The sequence below is a fragment of the Pteropus medius genome, unplaced genomic scaffold (genome assembly GCF_902729225.1).
Source record: "Pteropus medius unplaced genomic scaffold, Ma_sr-lr_union100, whole genome shotgun sequence".
NCBI classification, from domain to species: Eukaryota; Metazoa; Chordata; class Mammalia; order Chiroptera; family Pteropodidae; genus Pteropus; species Pteropus medius.
Window position 1 is genome coordinate 9,307,832 of NW_024355990.1, and position 24,487 is coordinate 9,332,318.

The following is a 24,487-nucleotide window of genomic DNA, read 5'->3' on the forward strand; positions in this document are numbered from 1 at the left end:
TTAATGAGAATTTTCAAAATGGAGAAACAGCTCAACCATAAGGAAGACATATCTGATGGCAGGGCAAAGGGGCGATAGCTACCATAATGAGAAGATATCTTCAGACTGAAAGATGAAGCAGGCAACTCCACAGGGTGTAACAGAACTTATTATTACTTACAGGAAGATTGGGCCAGAGTAGACAGAGGGCCCAGCTGTTTCGCACAAATTATTCTCCGCTGCCAGATCCCTGTTACAATACTTTTTAAAATAGTATAACTCAGGTACTAATGATTGACAAGATAAAGAGACAGAAGAATGAAGTAGCACCAGGGGCCACACTCTCTGGCGGTCTTGTGATAGACGATTGCTTATAATCGATACTATTACTAGTTTGATATTTATCTCGGTTGTCATGCCATTCTGGCTGTTGCTGACGAAAATATTCATGGCTGCATTTTAAGGAACACAGATAATCATCAACTAGAAAGCTCTGATGTGCATGTGAAGGGCAGTGAAGTTGGTCAAAGGTCATGGCATGAAAATAAAAGGAAATACTGGACCCAGAGTTAGTGTTGGTTTTATTCACATCTACGTCTACACCCATATTGTAGAGACCAGGAAGAAATGTGAACTGTTTTCCGGGAAATAATGAAACCTAGGAATAAACTGAGATTTTTAGATAACTTTCCCAAAAGTAAGTTCATCTTTTTTTTTTCTGTTTTGTTTGTGTTATGCAATCACAAATAAGATTCCCACATACCAAGTGCCAAACGTCTAGAGAAATTATTTTTATAATAATTAATTGAATGTTTAGAAATAGCTGTGATTTATATTCCACGGGGAAAAAAAGGACTGAGTTAATAACTGAAAAAGTTTTTGCAACTCTTTTATCATGTTGAAACCAAAAAAAAAATAGTGTGTAAATAAGCTAGAAATTTGCTAATGGATTGATCAGAAGGAACTTAAATGAACCTTGTGAATGCATTTGAAAGCCCGCGTTGGCAATGCATAGAGAGATAGATAGATATGCATAAATGAGCATACTGATGATTTTATTGCATACCAATTTACAGGCATTTGGGATATATTTTCTCTAACTTTGATCCTTTTTTATCCATAGCATTTAAAAAAATGTTTTTACTATCTCTGTCTCACTGTCAGACTTAAATTTTTTAAATATATGATGCTTTCTTATAAATGTAAGATGTTTTTCTTTTATTCTTTGGATATAATGTATTCAATCAGATTGAGTAATATATACTTTTCATTACATGGGTATTATTTCAAATCCACATCCTTTGCTATTCAAATAATTGTAGCAAACAATCTTTCACACTCATGTTGAATAGTAACATTTCTTCTGACATTAACATAAACATGACAGGAGAAAAATTAGAACCTTTATGGTTAGAAGCAAACTACAACTTCATGATGACAACCCTATGTTGTTAACTTGTTATTTGGATATGAGCTATAGCACATACACAAATCTGGAAATGGAAAAAAAAAAAAGCAAGCAGGAGGGGTAGATTAATGAATTCGTTTCTACTGCAAGACTGACTCACAATGGAAAATCTCAGAGAGTTGGAGTCAGACTCAGTTCTCCAAGCTACATTTGGCTGTGACTGATTCTGATGCAGAACGGGGCGAATCCCCCCGAGTAGGGACTCAAGTCCTACACTGAGAGAGGAAGGGTCCTTGGCACTGTGCAGAAAAGAATTCAAGAGCCAGCCAGAATTAGAGAAAAACAAGAAGTTTACTAGAGAAGGAATAATGCTCCATAGGCAGAGCATGGTCTTCTCTCAGAGTCAGAGAATGAGCCCCTGAGTGTTTGAGAATTGGGTTTATATCTGCTTCTTAGTTTCTGTGAAAAATTACTGACTAGGGAATAAAGAATGGAATGAATGGTTGGCTTTATTTTTAACTTATGTAAGGTACAGTTTAAAGTCTTTGTTTTCCTGTTTTCCTTTCATGGTATGGGTATAAAGTTGTGTCGACATGAAGAACATTCAAACTGGTAAAGAATTTTAATGAGTTTGTTTGAGCCAAACTGATGACAATTGTCAGGAAGCAAAATCTCAGCAGAATAAGAACATGCTCCTAAGAATGGCAGCTTTGCAGCTTATTCTATCCATTAGAATCAAAGGAGGGGACGGACGAAAGGAGGGTTCCAGGGAATCCTTGGTGGTGGATGAAGTGGGTGGGAGAAAGCAAAGCGGGGCCTCTCTGGGATGGGATCAAAGTGAAACGGAGGGACACTTTACTGGTGGGTCCAGGAGAGTTAATAATGAACACTTACAGCATATGGAGATGGTACAGGGTGTGGGGAGGACAAGATAACCTTGAGGGGTTCTGTGGTCTTGTGCTCTGTGGATGTACCGTGAGGGGCCTGGGAATAAGATTCTCAGGGTGTGTTATCTTAGATGCACAAAGACAATCTACAGGCTCACTTAAGGTCAAGAATGACTTTTGTCAAGGAAGCTATAGGCCCGGACGCCGTGGGTGGTCCCATCCAGGTCCCATGTCTAGCAGCCTGTGGCAGGCTCTGAACACAACCTGCTTGGATATTTAGTCTTTTTGTGTAGTTCTTATGCCTCTTTTCTATATTAATTCCATAGATAGGAAATGACTTTTTGGCCAGCTCACCCTCCTGTACGATCCCTTTAAGTGTTCACGTGGCTAGAGGCAGTGCATGCGGCTCCTGGAAACTCTGACTATGGGCTTAGCTCAGAACAGAGCCATCCACGTACTCAGAAGACTGATGGCGGCCCGGCCAGCAGCCAAGGAAGGCAGTGCCTGCCCCCGAGGACATTATCTGCTCCTGTAACCAAGCGCCACTTCTTGCCCAAATCCGCCTGAGAAGGAGGCTGCTCCCCCAATGAGATAATCCCTTGCTCTGCTTATGTGCTTAGAGCTTTGCTTGCTCCTGGCCAGCAGCAGCTTAGGCAGCTCCTACCGGCCACCCACGGAGCTCTCCTGCATCGTGAGTAATAAACAGCGTGTCTCACTCTTCTGGTCCTCCTGGTGGTTTTTTCAGAATAGCCAAATCCCTGATGTAGGTTCCTGGCAGGGAGCTCCTGTGTTACACAGACCTCATACTTTTAATGATTGGAATTATCTTCCTCCCTCTGACTGTCATTCCACGGGCTTTCTAACCTCTCCACGCAGTCCGCTGCTACCTAGATTTGTCCTCAGTCTCATTAAGCAGCATGTGTAGGTTCTTCCTCTGGCAATGCTGTCTGAGGCTGTCTGGGCTACTATGCCACCCGCTAGAACTGGCCCCTGCACGTCCTACCTGAGCTTTGTCTCTGGGAAATAGCCCAGCCTTGAGTGTCATCCTGCTCCATGAATAAAATGAAGCCTTTGGGCATGGTATACCCACTCCTCACCTCCATGCAATATGCTAGTACAACTGTTTGGATTGTTCCTGACCAACATGGCAGGTGGTCAAGAGAGGAGGTCACTCCTCTCAAATGCCAGGACCTAAGAGCCAACTGACGCTGGCCACGATGGAGCTGCTGATTTTGCATCTACAAGTCTAGATCCGTGTAAGCCACACCCCTGGCACACTTCTAAAATAACTTGTTTTGGTAATTCAGAATGAGAAATCTATTTTCTTATGTAATTAAGACCTTTTGGGAACACTTACATTTTCAATTTTCAGGACTGCCCAGAAAATCGTACCTATATGGGATTCGTTGATGGAAACAACAAAAAGACGTGATAGTTGACTACCCTGAAGCTTTTCCTGTGGGAGACACTTTGTGTTTCTGTTTGTGATATTGTGATTTATAATAAGAAATATATATTTGGTCTTCATGCCTGTTTCCAACACAGAACTCCAAAACCCTTGAAATCCCTCAGTGATGAAAGCTGTAAAGGTTTCTTTTGTCATGTTGATGAGGTGCCTCTAGGACCTTCACCTCAGGTTGGGGGCTGGTTGCCATGAGAATCAACCATGTGGTTTCAATCCCACCCCCTTACCTCCAAGAGGGGAGGGCTGGAGGTCGGTAAATGATTTAATCAACCATGACTTTGTGATGAAGCCTTCCTGAAAACACAGAGGGATGGTTTAGGAGAGCTTCCAGGTTGGTGGACACGTGAACGTTTGGAGAGAGTGGTGCGTCCATTCCCACACGCCTTGCCCTACCAGCTCTCCCATCTGGCTGTTCTGGGCAATCAAGGCCTCTCCCCACTCCCCAGTCCTTGGACTATAAGTTCCACTCGCTGTTCCCATTTTCAAGGACGCCATTTTCAAGGATGCGGCCTTGGAAGAGCAATGTGTTGTTGAGAACATCTGGATGGTGTTTATGACTGAATCCTGGTACGGTCTTAATATGAACGTTTAAGATTCTGGCGGTGAATGCAGAGGTCTCCTCCGCTTATGGTGCCTAGGACAGATCTGGTACTTTCCTTTGCTTCTTAAAACCACCACTTATCAACCTGAAGAGGTCTGCCTCTCCTATCTTTGCCCTCTGTATTCGGGGCCAGTGTTTGATTTCACCTAGGAAGATCTCAGGCTCGTGAGCCAACAGTACTTAAGGCCATGGATTTACTTTAATCACCTATTTAAATATATTTCACTGATTCTGATATGCAGTGTTTTATAATTATATTTTGTATAATCTTTAACTTCAATTTTATTTCCCTTTCCACTCAAAAGATGTTTAATAAGTTATTCGATTTCAAAGCAGAATGCCTTTTAAAATTGTGCTGATTCCTAGTTTTATTGCACTGTTTTCTGAGAATATTGTTTATAATATTTATATTTTATATAGAACTTAGTGGTCATTTTCTTACCCCACATAGGATCAATATTTCTGAATGGTTCATGTGCACTAGAGAAGAAGGTGTGTTCTCTATTATCAGGGTGTAAAGTTATTTAGATTGACAATGATATATTGACATAAATTCAATCTTACAAAAAAATTGCAAGCATACTTGCATATAAGCCAAATATAAACACATATTGAAGTATATATATAGTACCTTGTTGATTATGCTTTTTAAAATAGATCCATAGAAATATATATATGACACTATAATTTTAGTATCTATATCTATATATAGTATCTTTTATGTCGTTCAGATCTTCTATATATATGTTTTTTCCAGTTTCTCTAACTTGTACTGAAGGTGATGTGTTAAAATAACCCACTCTTATGCTCTTATTTATGTCTCTTGTGTCTCTTTGTAATTTTTTTCTTTTGGGCGAGGCAACCCTTGGTTAACCTCACAGATTGCAAGGAACTTGTCAGCTTACAATCCCTTATTTATTTTTTTTATGCCTACAGCACCTGGTCTTCCTAGGTGGTCTCCCATCCAAGTCCTAACCAGGCCCGCCCCTGCTTAGCTTCTGAGATCAGACGGGGTCAGGCTTATTCAGGGTGGCATGGCTATAGACTCTTTGTAATTTTTGCTTTTTAAAATTTGTTGCTGGGTTTTTTGTGAATAGATATAATTGTTATAAATTCCTTATTATGTTTAATTTTTTTAATTTATAGTTAGCCTGATATCAGCATTGCTACATATGATTTATTATTTCTAATTACCTGATATATTTTTAGCCGAACATCTTTCATTTCTATCATCGGCAATTTGTCTTTTTTTCCTTCTCATGATCAGTTTAGCTAAAGGTTATCAATATTATCAGTCTTTCTAAAGAACCAGCTTCTAGTTTCATTCAATTTATCTATTACTTTTTAATTTTTTATTCTAGCCTTTATCTTTATTTTGATTTTCTTTTCTTCCATCTTTTTATTTAATTTGCTCTTATTTTTCTAGTTTCTTAAGGTGAGTGCTTAGATCATTAATTTTAGACTTTTTTCTTGTACTGGCACATAAAACCACAGATTGTCCTATAAGTCCAGTTTGAACTGCTTCCCACAAAAATTTCATACGTTGCATTTCCTTTTTATCAAAATATTTTATTTTTTTCTTTAAATATATTTTTTGAAATAAAAATTATTAGAAGAATGTTGTTTAATTTTAAATTATTTGGGCATTTGCTAGCTGTATTGCTATTCTTAATTTCAACTTAATTCTCTTTTGGTCAAAGTATATTTTTAAAATATATTCTTTAAATTTATTGAGATTTGTTTTATGATTTAACATTGATCTATCTTGGTAAATATTCCACGTACATTTGTAAAAAAAAAAAAAAATCTGGTTTGTTTGTTTGCTTGGAGTGTTCAATAGGGACCAATTAGTTCAAGTAGCTTGATTGCGTTGTTCAAATATCCTATATACCTACTGACTTTTTATCTAGTGATTTTTATCAATTACTGGAATAAACATGTTGAAATCTCCAGCTATAACTGTGGACTCATCAGCTGGCCTTTTCAGTACTGTTTTTCATTCATGAATTTTTAAGCTCTGCTATCAGTTCTGTATCAATTTACGTGGTTCGTGTCTTTTAATAAATTAACCACTATATTATTAGGAAATTCCTCTTTATCTCTAGCAATAGCTTTTAGCCTGAAGTCTAGTTTGTACCTTATTAATATAGCTGCTCCAGCTTTCCAGTAACTAGTGTTTCCATGCTACATCTTTTCCGGTCTTTTTTGTTTTAGTTTTCGTCTTTCAGTCTTTAAATTTACAGTGGGCTTTCTTTTTCTGTTGACAAGATATATTTATGTTACACTTTTAAAATTAAGTCTGGAAATCTCTTATAGGTGGGGTGTTTTGATTATTTGTATTTAGTGTAATTATTGAAATGGTTGGATTAAAAGTAACATTTTATATTTTTAGTATACCATTTGATATTATTTACTGGCATATTAGCCTGTTTATTTGTTTGTTTAGTTATTTTATTTATTTTTACTGGCTACTCTAGGGTTGACATTACATATTCTTAACAGTTGTTTGGTTTTTTTTTTTTACCAAATTCTCTCAGCTGTTTTTGTTTCTCTGAAAAGTGTTTATTTTGTCTTAATTTTTGGTAGATAGTTTTACTTGTTTATCAACCTGAGTGGACTAATTTCTTTCTGTACCATAACGATGTGGCTCCATTGGCTATTGGCTCGCATGGTTTCTAATAAGACATTTACCTGTCTTTTTCATAGTTGTTACAATAGAAACATTGATCTGACATAATCTGGTCCAACCTATCCCAAGTCAGAAGCATCCAGAAAACTTCCATTTGAAGTTTGTGGGTCTGTAAATATTTGCAAAAGGGCATAGTACTCAGAACTGAGTGGCTTGATCATCTATAAATCATCTACGTATGGGTCAACAAAGAATCAAAGCAAATGAATTGTAGCATGTTCTGATTAATGCGCTCACTACAAAATTAATCATGGCAAAGAATATTGAAATGATAGAGGAGTCATTTGGTCAGCTGATCAAAAGAGAGTGGAAATGGCTATATTAACACCAAAGTAATTTCAGAGCACAGAAAGTTACCAGGGATAAAGATGGACATTACATAATGATAAAAAGGCCAGCTCACCAAGAAGACATCACAATCCTAAATGTGTGTGTTCTTAACAGCACAGCTTCCAGTTACACAAGGCAAAAATCTGTTAGATCTGAAAGGGAAAAGAAAAGTTTCTAATTTTTGTTAAAATCTTCAATACTGTTTTCTTAATAATCAACAGAACTAATAGAAAACCAACAAGAATATAGAAAAACTAACCAGGACCATCAACCAACTAGATCTAATGTTTATATACTACGCCCCTCATTCAATAGTAGAATCCATCTCTTTTCAAGTGCATATGGAATATTCACCAAGACAGATCATATCTTGGGTCATAAGACAAATCCTAACAAATCTGACATGCAAAATAAATTTTCTGACCATAACAGAATTAAACTAGAAAGCAATAAACAAAAGATAACAGGAAAATCTCCAGACACTTGGAAATGAAACAACATATTTCTAAATAATTCATGGGTCAAAGAGTAGTCTCAAGGGAGATTAGGAAATATTCTGAACTGACTGAAAATGAGATATAGGGGGTTGAAAATCCTGATTATCCAAATGATGATATCAATTAGGCAATGATATCAGCCAGCCAGTCTAGAGCTCTGTGTAGGAAGAAGATTTTCTCTGATAAAACTCTTTCCTTTCTCATGGTTTAAAGATAGTGCTTAAAATTTTGATATTAGCCACAATTATCTTGGACATAATAGAGAAAAGCTTACAAATATTGGATTTCCTCTCTATGATTCCTCTTTGTAATAAGATATGTCCGGGCAACAAAGTATAAATGACACAGCTCTGCAGGAACTGGCTGTATGCCAATGAAAAGAAAAAAAAAGTCCAAGAGTAATCACGTGAACGTGATATTTGGCAGGGCCAATAGAATTGAAATCATAACCTCTTCTGAAAGCGGTCTGTCTCCACAGGAACTTTTCACAGACATCAAACAGTTAAAGCAGATTCTAGAGATGTGGTGAAGACCAGGAAAAAATTATGTGAATCATTTTCTTCTAAATAAGGAGACCAGTGGATTAAATGTGTTTCTAGATTGCTTGCTTCAAATTTCTCAAAAGTAAGTTCATTTTGTTTTTCTGTTCTGTTTTGAGGGTTTTCCTTTTCCTTTATTTTTTTTTCTATCACAAAATTATAAATAGGTCTTTAGGAATTCAGTGCCAATTTCTCTATGAAGCAATTATTTTGAAAATTAATGGGCAATTTTGATGTTTTTGGATATCTGATATTTAATATTACAAAAATTAAAGCATTGAGTTAAAATATAAGTTTTAAAAAAAATGATGCAACTATTATATGGTTTAAGACAGAAACTAAGTGTGAGAATAAGCTGAAATTTGCTAATAGATTGTAAAGAACTAAGAATATTGAGAATTTATTTGTAAACCTGGATTGTTTTGAAATTCTTTATTTTGATTGCACAATAATTCAGGGACATTCCAGATGAACTGTTTTCCTGACTTTGAGACTATTTACCAAAAAGCACTAACAGAGATATTTTTATTGTTCCTGTCTCTCAATCTCAGGCTCTAAGAATTTTAGAAATGTAAGATGATCTCCCAAATTTTTTTACTCTGTGTACACCATGGATCGAATCAGAATGTGAAATATGTAGCTTTTCCTTATCTCAATATTCTTTCAAAATACACGTTATTTTCAGTAAACAGAATTTTCGTGTTCCTATAGTGTAAGCATTTTGTTCTGAATTTAACAACTTATGACAGGAGGAAAACCAGAGTCATTACAGTTTGAAACGATTTATGATGTGTATAAAAAGGAACTCATGTGGTTGTTAGACCTTTGATAAATGACAGAATCTACATGGAATTAGGGGAAAATAAAGTAGGCGATACTAATTCACAGCGGAAAATCTGAGGGGTTGGAGCCAGACAGAAGTTTTCATGCCACGTGGGGAGGTGGCTGATTCCACAGTGAGGAGGTCACTCTCTTGGCCTGCTTTACCCCCTCTGACGGCCCTGCACGGTCCCCTTGAAAGTGACCACCTTGAATTCTCAGCACCAAGAACCGTCTACAGGGATCCTCAGCCCCCTCTCTCTGGAGTCTGACTTCATGCTTTTAATGATTGGAATTATCTTCCTCCCTCTGACTGTCACTCCATGGGCTTTCTAACCCCTCCACGCAGTCCGCTGCTACCCAGACTCATCTCTCAGCCTCATTAAGCAGCATGTATAGGTTCTTCCTCTGGCAACGCTGTCTGAGGCTGTCTGGGCTACTATGCCGCCTGCTGGAACTGGCCCCTGCACATCTTACCTGAGCTTTGTCTCAAGGAAATAGCCCAGCCCCGAGCATTATCTTGTTCTATGAATGAATGAGAGTTTCAAAGGAGGTGCTGGGGGTGGGGGCGTGAGGGGAGGCATATCCACTCATTATCACGATGGAGGAGCTCATGGCAACCATGTAGTTTCTATCCCTGGCCAATGTGGGATACACATAGGAGGAGACCACTTGCTCCAAATTCAGGATTTAAGAGCCAAATTCAGAGTGGAGATGCTGCTCTGTGCTCAGAAGTCCTGACCTATCCTTTCAAGTCACACCGCTGGCATGCTTCCCAGAAAACTGGTGACCGTTCCAGAATCTCTCTACTTTCTACAGATCAGCTTAGGTAGTGTTTCCTCCTGCAGTGAAGACCTTTGAGAGCACTCGAGAACCACCATTTTCAGGAGAGACTTGGCAAATCGTATTGTATAATATTGGTTGATTAGGTACTGTAGAAAGATGTGACATTATTATTATTCACTGAGGCATCCCCTTCTGGGACGTATTTGGGGTCCTTGCTGCAGAAAAAAAAAGGGATGTATATAAATTCCCCTCGCCTCCTCCTCACCACCACGTTTCCCCAACACACACACACACACACACACACATTTACACACACGCATACACACGCACACACTCATACATATGCTCTTTGTCAAGGTTGAATATGCTGCAACTGTGACTTGCTGCTTCTACCAGGAAGAGGAGTGTGGTCCGCTGCTGTCCTCCTGGTCCAATATCTATTAGAGACTAATGCTGTTCTCTGCACATGATTTTAGGTAGAGTCCATGGGATGTTTTCACAATGAACTAGCCTACACACCAGTCAGAGGGTCTTGGGTTCTTAATCCAGCTAAAGTTTACACAAGCCCAATTTGGGTGGAATTTCTACCTTCCATCTCAAACACAAGCTCAAGTATATGACAGCCTCCCCACAGGAACCTGTATATTATATTGACAAAATAATTAACTGAATACATGGTAAAATAAATCTGATTTTCATGTACTTTAAATTAAAGATTGGGGAAAATTTCTATATAATAACAACCAGAATGATCAGGATTGGAATTCAGCAGAGGTAAAGTATCTAGAAAGTCTTTGCTTTATGAAGAGGATAGGGATAATAAATGATAAGTTTTCATTAAAAAAAAAAAGATATTTCTCTAAGAAAGTCCAAAATTTAAGAGTAACTGTTAAAGGAATATAAATATCTTTTATATTTTGGGCACAGGAAGGAAAACATGGGGGGAGGGCAAACTTGATAAAGTTCAATAGAAGTGACATAATTAGAAGCAAATGAAAAGCAAGTTTAACATGAGAAGAAAAAACAAAGAAAGGGCCTCCAAAACTGGAATTTATATACGATTAAATTCACCTCTTAAAAATATAGTATGTATCAGTTTGGGTTCCTAAAAATACAGCAACCATGAGTTTTCTATACATTAAGCAAACATTTTAAAATTTAGCAAAAGGTTAAAAGATAAAGGTAGGGATAAAACTACATTAGGCAAATTTTAAGCTATAGAAACCTCATGTCTCTGTGCTTTTATCAGAAACAGAAGCAACCTACCATTAAAACTTGAGCAAGAAAGCAATGTTTTATGCAACTAACTTGAACCCTCAAACTAAAAACTAAAAGAGATAGAATAAGAAATTGGCAAACCTGTTATCGGAATGGAAAATTGAATAGAATTCTATCATGAAACGATTAATCTCATAAATATAAGGAAGGATGCTGAAGATTTGAAGAACAAAATTTAAAAGATTAAATGGATATTTACAAAACAACCTAAAAGGTGATATACATCTATTTCAAGCACACATGGAATATTTCTAAATATTAAAACATGCCGCACCACCAAGGAAGTCTCAAGGAATTTCAAAGAAGTAATGTCTTACAAGTAGTAGTTCCTTTGACCACAACATGATCAAGTTAGAAGTTGAAAATAAAAAGTGGCTAAAACCAAAGAAATTTCAATATTATAGAAGCTCAATAGGCAATCCTAAGTAACATATCTGTGGTCTATTGCTGCGTCTACATTTCATGGCAAGAAAAAACAACAAATAACATACAACACCAAGCATTTATATCTGAGATACCTGGTGTGCTTCTTTTAAGAGGCTCTGGTGATCCTGGATAGGCTTGCTCACATTTTTGGGGCTCGGCTGGCTATCGTCTGATGTAGGCAACTCTAAACTGAGATGACTGGAATGACTCAGCTCTGTTTCATGTGGCTTTCATTCCTTAGAGGTGAGCCCAGGTATGTTCTCATAGCAATGGCAGAGCCACAGGAGCAAGCAGATACACTCAAAGCCTTGTAAGGTCTAGGCTCAGAAATGGAACATTGATTGGTCAAAGTTATAGTCTGAATTTATGGAAGAGACTACAAAGTTACCAGACCATGGGTGTGGACACAAGTAGAGATGAAGAATTGGGGCCACTGTCTTGAATAAGAGTGATGAGAGTGAACATTCTTGTCTTGTTCTTAATCTTAGAGGAAAAGCTTTCTACCATTCACCATTGAGTATAATGGCAGCTGTGCGTTTGTCATATATAGCCTTTATTATGTTGATGTATATTTCTTCTATACCTAATATTTTGAGGTTTTTTATCATGAAAGGGTATTGTACTTTGTCAAATGCTTTTTCTACACCTATTGAGATGACCATATGATTTTTATCTTTTATTCTATTTATGCAGTGTATAGCATTTATTGACCATCCTTGCATCTCAGGAGCAAATCCTATTTGGTCATGGTGTCTGATCCTTTCTGTGTAAATTTAGTTTGCTAATATTTTGTTGAGAATTTTTGCATCTATATGCATTAGAGATATTGGTCTAAAGTTTCCTCTTCTTATAGTATCATTTTCTAGCTTTGGCATAAGGGTAATGCTAGCCTCATAGGATAAGTCTGAGAGTATTCTTTCCCCTTGACTATTTTGGAAGAATTTTAGAAGAGTTGGCATTAATTCTTCTTTAAATGTTTAGTAGAAATCACCAGTGAAGCCATCTGATCTGGGGCTTTTCTTTGTTAGGAAGTTTTTAATTGTTGATTCAATCTCCTTACTCATTATTGGTCTGTTTATATTTTCTATTTCTTCATGATTCGGTCTTGGTAGGTTGTATGTTTTTAGAAAGTTATACATTTTTTCCGTGTTATCCAATTTGTTGGTAAATGGCTGGACACAGTAGTCTCTTATGATCTATGTATTTCTAGTATCAGTTGTAATGTCTTTTTTTTCATTTCTGATTTTATGTATTTGTGTCTTTTCTCTTTTTTTCCTCAGACTAGCTAAGTTTATCAATTTTATCTTTCAAAAAAAAACCCTCTTAGTTTCCTCAATCTTTTCTATTGTTATTCTTGTCTCTGGTTGATTTATTTCAGCTCTAATCTTTATTTCCTTTCTTCTGCAAAGTGTGGGCTTATTATTTTTTTTTCCCCTAGTTCTCGAGGTGTAAAATCAGGTTATTTATTTGAGATTTTTTTTTTCTTAAAACATGCATTCATCACTATAAACTTCCCTTTTAGAACTGCTCTGCCCCATCCCATAGATTTGGGTGTGTTGTGTTTCCATTTTCATGTGTTTCAAGGTACTTTTGATTTCCCTTTTGAGTCCTCCTTTGACTTACCGATTGTTCAGAAGTGTGTTGTCGTTTAGTTTCCAAATATTTGTAAAATTTCCAGGTTTCCTCTTGTTGCTGATTTCTAGTTTCATACCATTGCGATCAGAAAAAGACGCTCAGTATGATTTCAGTCTTAACTTCGCTGAGACTTGTTCTGTGGCCTAACATATATGTCACCCTTGTGTCTGCTGGGAGGCCTTGCATAAGTGAGAGCTTCCTCACTTGTCTTTAGGTGATAGCCCATCTCTCTTCGTGTCAATGCTGGGTCCCCACAGCAAACCTCAGCAACAACCCACCTTTGCTTAGGTACGGGGACAGAAAGCTTTCCCACCCAGCTCTCAATGGTAGATGGCTGTTGCTTTTTATGTGGTGCAAGGGTCATGTCCAGAAAAGGTGCTTTCTTTTCTCTCTTCCAGGGAAGATGGATGTTTGTGCATCCCTGAGCAGCAAGGATTAGAGATAGGTGGGAGGATTTACAGATTGCCACCCCCCAATAGCAGTGGGCTATTGCTTCAACCCCTCTCCAAATGCAACAGCAGGTCTTTGTGTGGGGATGAACACTTTTGCACGTAGGAGAAAATATTCTGAGCGGTGGGCAGGTTGTATGGCCTGAGGGACACTGAGGAGTCACTCCAGTTTCTTGCTTTGCCCCCATCATTTTTATGAGTACTGACTGGGGAGATAAGGTGTTGAATAAAGTGTAGTTGGACAAGATGTGCTTTTAGTCCACCGCATGGCAGAGAAGCCTGAATGGCAAGCTACCTAAGGGCATAAAGACCAGAGCGCACCGTCTGTGCAATAGGAGAGTTGAAGGAAACAAAGCCAGATACACCACTGCTCCCTGGGTCAAGCTAGAGGGAAAACACACAGGGAAATCTGCCCTGTCCAGGCATCTGCATTGGAGAAAATCATTTAGTCTGAGCAGTGGGAAAAAAACCACACACGCTCTGGGAATCAGGCAAAGGAACCGTTCTGATAACAGGAAGGAAAGCTGCTTTTTGCAAAGCGTCTCTAGTCCTCTCCACTGACAAAGCTTTACATCATGCCAGCTGGCGAAGAAAAATGTTTAAAGGGCCTAGATCCATTTTTATAGAACGGGCTGTAAAGAGAATTTGGAGCGGAGAGTCAATAAAATTGACAACTAGCACAGTGTATAAAAACAAAACCAATGATGGAGTAAAGAGTGGGGTAAAAAGGAAGAGGAGCAGTAATAAAATGCTACCCTCGGATGCTAAGAAATAAATTGGAACACTAGGGTTATCAGGCTACTTGTTTTTGTGTTTACAGGATATTTATTCTCATTAAGACCTTCACATTTACTTTCTCTTCTCCCTTTTTTTCTTATTAAGCGAGATGAATAAGAGGGAGATAAGTACGTGTCAACAAACTTGGGCCTTATTATGCAAGAACTTCCTTAAAAAATGGAGAATGAAAAGAGAGTCCTTAATGGTATGGTTCAATATCTATGTCACTTTGTATTTACGACAAGAAAATTGTATACTCCTTGGAATGTAGCTTCGCTTTGTTTATCTCCCCTCCAAAGAAATAAAACACCTTTATACAACAGGAGAAGTTAGAAGAAGCTGTTCCTTGAACCACAAATATGTCTGAAGACATTGCAGTTAACATAGGCCTATAATTTCAGGCCCAAAAGCATGGAAGGTGGTCAGCAATAGAGAATTTGAAAAATGTTTGAAAAATCTATGGTCACACTTTTTACTGGTGCTCCCACACATAGAGACTTGGGTTAAGGTACTGATATTCCGAAGATATAATAAACAAATCAACCCACAGAAATAGATAACTGGTATTTTCTCTTTTGATTCTCTTTCTCTTTTTTAAAAGTAAACCATTCTTTTCAAAAATAGCAGAAAATTTGGAAACGTGGTTGGTAGTAAGAAGAAAATTAGTATTAGCTCCTATAATCTTACCATGTAACAAAAGTCCTGGTTAAATTTTGGTATTTTTTAAAATCAGATAGATATAGCTAATAGCATTTTTAACAAACTGAAATTTTACCATATATCTATGATAATTTTTTTTCTACAGTCATGCATTTAGAAAACTTCTTATTGAAAGTTTTCAAGTGACTAGTATTGATAACTAGCCAGACAGTGTTTCTCAGGTAACCTGTATTCTGTCGAGTTTACAACACCAGAATCTTGGCATGTAACCAAAATGTTACTACTAAGTGAGCAATGCCTTGAAATTATCTTGTAACATAGGCTTTTGGCAGAATCAAATACAGCCATACCTCAGAGGTCTTATGGGTTCAGTTCTAGACCTGTGATAAAGTGAGTATCGCAATAAAGCAAGTCATAATCTTTTTGCTGGTGGAGGGTCTTGCCTTTGATTCATAAAAAAATGCACCATCTGTGAAGCACAATAAAACAAGGTATGCCTGTACAGCAAGAGTAGGTAACCACAGTAATACCAGCTGATAGTAATTTATAACAGCTTGCCACTGTCACCTCTTATATTTTTATGATCAGTGCATGCTTTAGATTGGTGTTGTGGATGAATAAATTTGAATTTTTATCAATAGCTCATTGGAATGCCACAGATTGCTGAATTTTGTACTGTACATATGTTAAATGGTTCATAATGTGGGATATATCAAAATTAGAAAAGTGAACGAGACAAATTGTATGGCCAAAGAATTGTGGATGACTAATTTGAAATCATTATTTCTTTTATTCTTTCTCTTGGATTATGTAGGAATGGTTGAGCTCACTACTCCTATTACTTTTTTTGTACCTATATCCTAATATTCATGAAGTTAATGATTTTTCTTCACTTCCTACCATGGACCTGGGACGGGTAGATTCGTTTAGCAAATCTACGTTTACGATTGCATACACACCTTTCACCAATACAACCCAACAGATAATGGATAAAGTTGCCTCAACCTCCTTTATGAAAGGTGAGTTTCGTAGCATCCTAAGAGGAATTTCTAATGTTAATATTTGGTTTATTTGACCACAGATGTGCACATGTAATTTGCATTTCAGTTGAGAAACCAAGTCAATTGTCAAAATTTCTAGGTCATGGGAAATGTAAATATATTTTTCCTTTGTTGGAAGTAAGAGACCATCACTTAGTATCTAAGTCAAAACTGTGAATGTATTTCTTGCCAAGCAAGGGATTACCACTTGGAAGGCACAATATCAAAATAAGATACTACTATATTTTTTATGAGTATTTAAGTTGCAAGTGAGAGAATCCCAATTCATCTTGTCTTAAGGAAAAGGGGCATCTTTTGTCTAGCTTAAAGAAAAAGAATCTCAGCACACAGATAGGTAGATAGAGGAATATCAGCCGTAGAGGAAGAAACATGTCTCTGTTTCTCAGGTCTATAGTGACGTTGTGTTGGCTCCATTCACAGATTGGCTCTCCCCAAACAGAAGCAAAGATGGTCTTCGAAATCTCCAGCTTTAAGCCCTCCTACATAAACAACTCCGGTGAAAGAGTACAGGTCTTTCCCAACAGTTCAAAATAATTTCGGAGATTATACCCATTGGAACAATTGGTCTACCTTAGATTAGTCTTGGTCTGTATCCATCAAGAACTAATCTCATTGGATAGGAAGATAAAGTATTGCCATTGCCCATTGGTTGGGTTGCCAGGTCACCCAGTGAACCACATCCATACCACATGGTGTGTGAATGGAAGAAGGACAGTGTCTCCAATGAATTTTAGGGTTTCTATTAGAAGGAGGACTGGGCGGCAGGCAAATAAAAACAATAATTTTTTTTTACAAATATAACTAAAATACATGGTGACTGCCTAATAAATGTGAGCTGAGATATAATTTAAAAGCAGCTTAGAGCTTACTCAACTTTGTGAATATATTGAAAACCATGAAATCGCACAATTTGAAAGGATAAAAAAGACTATGAAAACATGACTTAAAAGGTACTCGATATTAATTTTAAACACCACAATTTCCTACCACGGGTATTATTGTAAGGGGAACCTGTGGCTCTGAATAATAATATTATTCTGCATTATATTTGTCTGTGCTCTGTATTAATATTCTGTACTACTAATAATTGATATTGTTATGTTTATTTTACAAATATGGAAATTAAGTAACAGAGGTTAAGTGACTTGCTCATGATAATACAGATTTAAAGAATAGAGTCCAGGGGTAAAAAAAGGTAAAACTATCAAAATACATGCCACCTGCTCCCTCCACTTTATCTTCAACATTCCCACCCCACTCTAGAACTTTCCTTATATTCTTTCCCATGTTTTCAACTGTTATAAAACATTTGTTTAGCACTGAACACAGTATTAGAAAAAAAAAAGGGAGGGGATGATTTTAGTGATATCAACATAGTCACTTAATATATTTTTTAACTTTCACTCTTTTTTTTCCCCCAACATATTAACTATATTGTGAGGGTCATTAAAGGAAAATGAAGTTCTATAGTTATTTCCACCTAATGTAAACCAGTACCTAATTGTGATTTAAATATATATATTACTACCATTTTAGATTTATTGTAATGCTAATTATTCTGTGAATAGTTTAATTTGTATGCTATGATATTATATGTAATTGAAATTGGTTTAATAATTATAACATTTGAAAATAACTAATTTAAAAAAAGAAAAGAATTAATTTTAATGTATGCCTTCTGATTGTACACTATCTAGATAAAACTTTAGAAATGTCTCTCCCCAACCTTTACTGTGTCTGATGTACTCCAAATTAACATTTGATTTCATTTTATTTCCATAAAGAATGCTAGTAAAAGCAACTGAACATGAAACCTAAAGTTTGGCTCATAGTAATTTACTAACAATAATCTTCTCTTCTTGTGATGGCAGACAGAGAAGTCTTGGGACTGTCTGATGAAGAAAGTATTAAAGAATTAACAGCAAATTATCCTGGAGAAATAGTAAGAGTCATCTTTACTAATACATTCTCATATCATTTGAAATTCTCACTGGGACGCAGAATTCCAACAATGAAGGAACACGGAGACCATACAGGTAGCTTTCCAGCTATATAATTCCACTACTTTCTATATCAATGTTGTCATGAGCCATATATGGGAATAAATGTTAGTACAGCGAATTTTCAAATCCCTATCTGTGATGGTAATGTCAAGAGGCCAGTCAATACATTTTAAAAGTGTGCATTGATTTTGGATATATTAACATACACACATATACACATATATACTTATATTTAAATGTATACATATGTGTATATACATATGCATTTGTACATACACAAAGGAGAAGATATGATGCAAGGGTAAGAGTCAGCAGAAGTTATTTTTAGAATTCTGTCTACTGCAGATGTGAATTTGCCCAGATTTCTTTAGGAACCTATTTTACTTCCAATCAAAATCATAATAGATCTTTTCATATAAATTGACACATTCACTTTAAAATATGCCTTTAAAAGAGACACAGAATAGCCAAGAAGTTCTTTGAAAAGAAGGAAGTTGTAAGTCATTAAGACAGTATGCTGTTGCTGTAGTGACAGACCGATCAATGAAGCATAAGAGAGAACCTTGGGAAACTTACACAAACATGAAAACTAACATGACAGAGAAGACATACAGATCAGCGCTGGGAAAATTCAATGATCTCACATGAAACAACCAATCCAGGTAAAGAATTAAATAAGAACAACAAGCCTATAAACCTTTTAGAAGTCAATATAGGAGAATATCTTTATAACTGTAGGATAGAAGAAAATTTAGTAAACAAAACATAAAATACATAAACTGTAAAAGAAAAGATTGGTAAATTTAAGAAGATCAAAATTAAGGAATTTTCTTTATCAAAAAGCACCATAGACATAGTGAAAAATAAAGGTAAAATTTTGATGATATATTAATAACAAATAAAACTAACAAAAAGCTAATCTCCAGATTACATGAAGATTTACTTCAAATACATAAGACAAGGGTATAGAAATAAGAGAGTCATAAAGAGAAATCAATAGGAATTTCATAAAAGGAGGAACACAAATCAAGAATAAACACATGGAGAGATGCTTACCTGCATTAGCAATCAGGGAAATGCATGCTGAAATCACTCGTGATATCACATTTACCAGACAGTGAATAGAATGGTCCAAAACATTGATGAGCAGAGAGAAGTCAACACAATGAACTGTTTTAAATTCCACAAAACTTGAGAAATTTTATTCTTAAATTCAAGATGTATGTAACCTATAACCCAGCATCATGGGAATCTTATTGGTGGAAGTCTCATGCCTGTGTTAAACACTTGCAGCCTGTTTTGTTCTCCTTCCTGAGGGTGTAGAGTAATTAAGTGGTAGCTATAATCAGATACCCAGACCCAAGACTATGGAAAGCAGACGTGAGTTCTCTACAACTTTTTCTTACCTACTTCTGCAAACTAGGTAGTCATGCCCAACAGGTAGTGCAGCTACCAGGTGGAGGAAATGCCATCATCTTGGGACCCTTAGTTTAATGTGGAATAGAGGATACTCCACCCCTACTTCCAAAGGCCTATGTGGAATTTATAGCCTGACTGAGAAATGGACTTTTTCTCTCATCTCAAGCCATTGAGATTTGGGGCTCGTGTGTTACTGCAGCATGTAGTAAACTATCCTAACTTAATACACATATTCACAAGAAAACATAGGTAAAGATTTTCATAACAGCAGCTTTTTTATTGTTGTAATAGTAAAAAGAAAAAGAAAACTAACCAAAATTGCCATCAGCAGGAGAATAGATAAATATATTGAATCACAATCCTGTAAAGGGATTCTATAGAATCATAAGAAGAAGAAAAAGTCATTTATAGAATTTTCAGAATCATAATATAGAACAAAAGAAGCAAAGTGCAGAATTATGAATGTAATGAGTTATCATATTTAAACAAAGCTTAACATTTTTTAAAATTATATATGTAATAAAAGTTTAAAGTCATGTATATAACCTTAGACTAGGGGAAACGTAAGATCCACAAACAATGTACAGGGGATTTCCGCTGTGTTTGTAATGGTGTATTTATTTTTATAATTTGATCATAGGCATAGATGTGTTTATTACTTCATTTGTATATCTAAAGCATTTCAAAATGATGTTTAAAATATTTAAAATTTTAATGGAACATGCATTTAATTCCTATACTCAATTTTAACTTGTTATATTAAATAATATCTCTCTAGTGCAGTTTAATACTCAATAGATTGGTAGATCTTTTTTTTATAAGTATATTTTTTTCTTCAAGAGATGTTCTGATTGATGTGACTTGAACATAATAAATTATCTCATCAACTTACATTCGCTCGTTAAGTCTGCGTTATGTACAATGTGAGACAAAGCTTCAGCGTACTGTTTCTCACCCCATATTAGACACTGCTAAATTTGAAAACTGCAAAAAGATACTGTTTTCACAATACAAAATCAGAGAAAAGCTCAACAAAATTCTTAATGGGCAAAGAAGCACAGACAATAATGTGAGAAAGCGTAGAATGTGTATTATAATTTTATGCAGTACATTCCCAAGAGTGCTCGACCCACCCTACTTTGAAAATTATTACTATAATTTATGTTTTCACAAGCTCTGAGTCAAAAAGAGAACAGTTGGAATTTGGGGCCATTATAACATCCACTGTTACCTATAATCAGGACCGAAATACTCCATAATGATAGTTATGGTGTTTTTTTTCCCCCCCTTAAAGCTCACTGTTATAAAATAAACGACAGTGATGTTGACTGCGGTGTTACAGAATTCTGGAAGAAAGGTTTTGTGGCTCTTCAAGCTGCCATCAATGCTGCTATTATAGAAGTGAGTACAAAATGTCCAGTGCGAACTAATGGACAACGCAGATTAATGATGAAGGAGGCATTGAAAGTTTTGTCAACGAAAATATAAATAGATTGCGTTGTTCTTTCATTTAATCACTGGTCTCTTTACAACAAATTTTACTTCAGTTTCAATGTGCCACGGGGGATGTAGACATAAATAGAGGAGAAATTTTCTCCTCCAAGGAGAAAGCCTGGTCAGGAAGCCAGACATATAATAAGAAAATTATGAGAAGAGAAGTCACTGGAGATCACAGAGGTATTTAATAAAGTCGTTATTGGTAAATGAACAAAAGCTTATCAGCTTAGAATGCCATGGAAGGATTCCTAATTGAAATGATGTTTAAAACCAAAGCTCGAGGAAAGGGTTTTGCTGAATATATGAGGTTATGAAGACATTTCAGGTGAATCATCAGGCGATGTTAGGCACGGAGGTGATAAAACACACTGAAAATTTTCAGAACTGTGCATAGCTCAGAATGCCTGGAGTGGAGTCTCCTCGTGGGCCCGTGGCAGAACACAGAAGTGAAAAGTTAGGTTAGCATCAGATCCAGACAGGCCCATTGTGTGTCCATGGAAAAAGAGATGACTGAAAGAAAACAGAGTCTGCCATCATTAAGATAAAATTTATGTATTAATATGTTTCTTCAGATCACAACAAATCACTCAGTGATGGAGGAATTAATGTCAGTCACTGGAAAAAATATGAAGATTCATCCCTTCATTAGTCAAGAAGGGTTAATTACTGATTTCTTCGTGTTCTTCTGCATTATTTCCTTTTCCCCATTCATTTACTATGCATCGATTAATGTTACAAGAGAGAGGAAAAGGATGAAGGGCTTGATGACAATGATGGGCCTTCAAAATTCAGCGTTCTGGTGAGTGAAGTGTAGGATAACTAAATGCAAGAATTCAGGAAAAGTGGGCTTCTTCAAAACGTCATGATTCAAAGCTAATGATTTTCTAACTTTTCCCTATGAATAGACTAAATCGAGGTTGGTGTAATGCTTGCCAGGCTAAGGCTGAGCGTTATTATACTTCTCTATCTGAAGAACGGTTATCAGGTTTGGGTCTGCTGGGTGATTGCAAAGCAGGAGTAATGAGGGATGGACACTGAGTCTACTGGTGACTATCCTATCTTAACAGAAAATAAATAACGTTGTAGGTCAAGAATGTAGACTATTTGGTGTACACATCCCAAGAAAGACAAAACAGCTTTTGGAAAAAGAAAGAAGTGAGAATTACACACAAGGAAGAATTTTTTATATCCAAGGAAATTTGTGAATCTCCTCACTCCCAGAGGGGAGAAGGGTCTGAGCGTCACTGAGGGGTCACTGAGGGGTACTGAGACAAGGTCCTACAAAGACATGGCTGGCCTCTGAATCTTCACTGTGGTATTTATTCCAAATGTCCAGGGCAATGAAAGGACTTAAAGGGGTTACAGAGCATGTCAGAGGTCCCAGAGTAGGAATAGAGCAGAGAAAATGTAGAACCAAAATCTATCAGACTGGAAGCCTATTTTTCCTTTTTTCATAATAACACGCATGTGTGTGTGTGTCTGTGTATCTGTGTGTATATATTTCGGGAATTAATTTTAGGAAAAAGAATATTCTTCATTTCTTAGGAATTATTTCCAGAACATTTACCTAGTATTTATATATCCTAAACACTTAATAAATATCTCCTGAATAAATGAATGAATGAATGAATGAATGAATGAATGAATAAAAGAAGAATGATGTTAGAATCCACTGTAGGTTCATTCCAATTGAACGCGAAATACTAAAATAACATTTTTTTTCCATATTAGGCTCTCTTGGGGTTTGCTCTATGCTGGTTTCATCTTCATTACAGCCTTTTTCTTGGCACTTACTATAAAATCTGTTCAGTTTGTCATTCTGACTGGCTTCACGGTGGTCTTCATCCTCTTTCTCCTCTACGGATTGTCTTTGGTGAGTTGGGGAATTAAATACTTTTCCGTCTAACTCTTACCCTAAGATTCAAGTGTTGGTTTCCAAACAGGTTATTGTGTGACATATCCCTCTTCTCTGCTCCATCTGCATGAGTCTGTAGAATGGTACCATTTGATCTGCCGTGCCTTGTAATACCAATTTGTAGTACAATTCGCAGAATGTCGTTTTGTATTTTATACACAGAATAATAATGTAATTAATTTTGTATATCAGATTTCTTATTTTATTATGCAAATAGTAATTCTAGAGAAACATAAACCAGCTGGACCTTCTCTCGTCGTAGATAGCTTTGGCTTTTCTAATGAGCGTCTTGATAAAGAACTCTTTCCTCACTGGACTGGTCGTGTTCCTTCTCACCGTCTTTTGGGGGAGTCTGGGCTTCATGGCATTGTACAGGCAGCTTCCTGCATCCTTGGAGTGGACTTTAAGTTTCCTTAGCCCCTTCGCCTTCATGCTCGGAATGGCCCAGGTGAGAAGCAATCCGATGTTTATTAATGACATTTCTTAAACATTTTTTCACTCTGGAATTTAACTGTCTGTAGTCATTTCTATGCTCAGCCTTGTAAACCTTACATTTCTATGCTCAGCATTGTAAGGTTTACAGACAGTTAAACCCCAGTGAAGACTATTGTGAGGTTGCAGAGATGAACCTTTAAAAGCTTTGGAAGTATTTAGCTCAGCAAAATAAGCCATGTGGTGAGTGAAAAAAAATGGAAAGTCGATATATAATTCTTCAGAGACAAAGTGGTTTCTTTGGCTACTAATTAAAAATGGACTTGACGTTACAAACCTAATTCTAAATAACTATTCCAGTTCATATTTTGGGCTTAGTAATTGAACAGCACACATAATTATAAAAACCATAAAGTAAAAGAAAAAAATTAAAAACACCTTGAAAACAGCACGGTTGATTAGTAAATTACATTTCCGTTCATGAAATGTCATTTCTCTTTATGTGATTTTCACCTTGAACTCACTTTGCCATCCCTCCAATTAAGTGGTAATGCCGATCACTACATATCCATTATTTAGTGCTCATTAACTTGAACATCACAGACCAGCCTACTTTTGCTGCTGGTTCTCCTTACACACACTAGTGATTTTTCCAAGAGCATAAATTCTCTCTGACGCAGCCATTTTCAAGGAACACCACGCCTTTTTCCTGTGTTCTGTTTGGTAAAAATGTATCTAAGACTGAGGTCAAATGTCATTTTTTCACATGCTTCCCTACCTCCTCCTATTGCTCCGATTTCATTTGGAACATATTTTTAATCATAGCAATTACTAAATTGCATTATAGTTGGTCATATGCTCATGCATTGCAACGTAGTCAGTCTCACTAAACTTTACATTCCTGGTATGAGGCAAAAGGTAGCTAGCTATTTTAT

The 24,487-nt window shown here is 36.5% G+C and overlaps 2 protein-coding genes and 1 pseudogene across 2 annotated transcripts in view; 2 read left to right on the forward strand and 1 right to left on the reverse strand.

Annotated features, from left to right (window-relative positions):
• ABCA9 (ATP binding cassette subfamily A member 9) overlaps nt 1-8,435 on the forward strand; it is a 65,135-nt gene extending 56,700 nt beyond the window's left edge. The window contains exon 41 of the transcript XR_005652026.1: nt 8,335-8,435. The gene's annotated coding sequence lies outside the window, so the exon portion shown is untranslated. The remainder of the gene's footprint in view (nt 1-8,334) is intronic.
• On the reverse strand, nt 5,268-5,386 carry LOC120600526 (uncharacterized; annotated as a pseudogene).
• LOC120599956 (ABC-type organic anion transporter ABCA8-like) overlaps nt 8,341-24,487 on the forward strand; it is a 58,754-nt gene continuing 42,607 nt past the window's right edge. The window contains exons 1-8 of the mRNA XM_039859111.1: nt 8,341-8,480; nt 14,671-14,770; nt 16,040-16,244; nt 18,158-18,322; nt 21,003-21,109; nt 21,778-22,004; nt 22,937-23,078; nt 23,383-23,568. Of these exons, the coding sequence (XP_039715045.1) occupies nt 14,675-14,770; nt 16,040-16,244; nt 18,158-18,322; nt 21,003-21,109; nt 21,778-22,004; nt 22,937-23,078; nt 23,383-23,568 (1,128 nt within the window). The 5' untranslated portion in view covers nt 8,341-8,480; nt 14,671-14,674. The remainder of the gene's footprint in view (nt 8,481-14,670; nt 14,771-16,039; nt 16,245-18,157; nt 18,323-21,002; nt 21,110-21,777; nt 22,005-22,936; nt 23,079-23,382; nt 23,569-24,487) is intronic.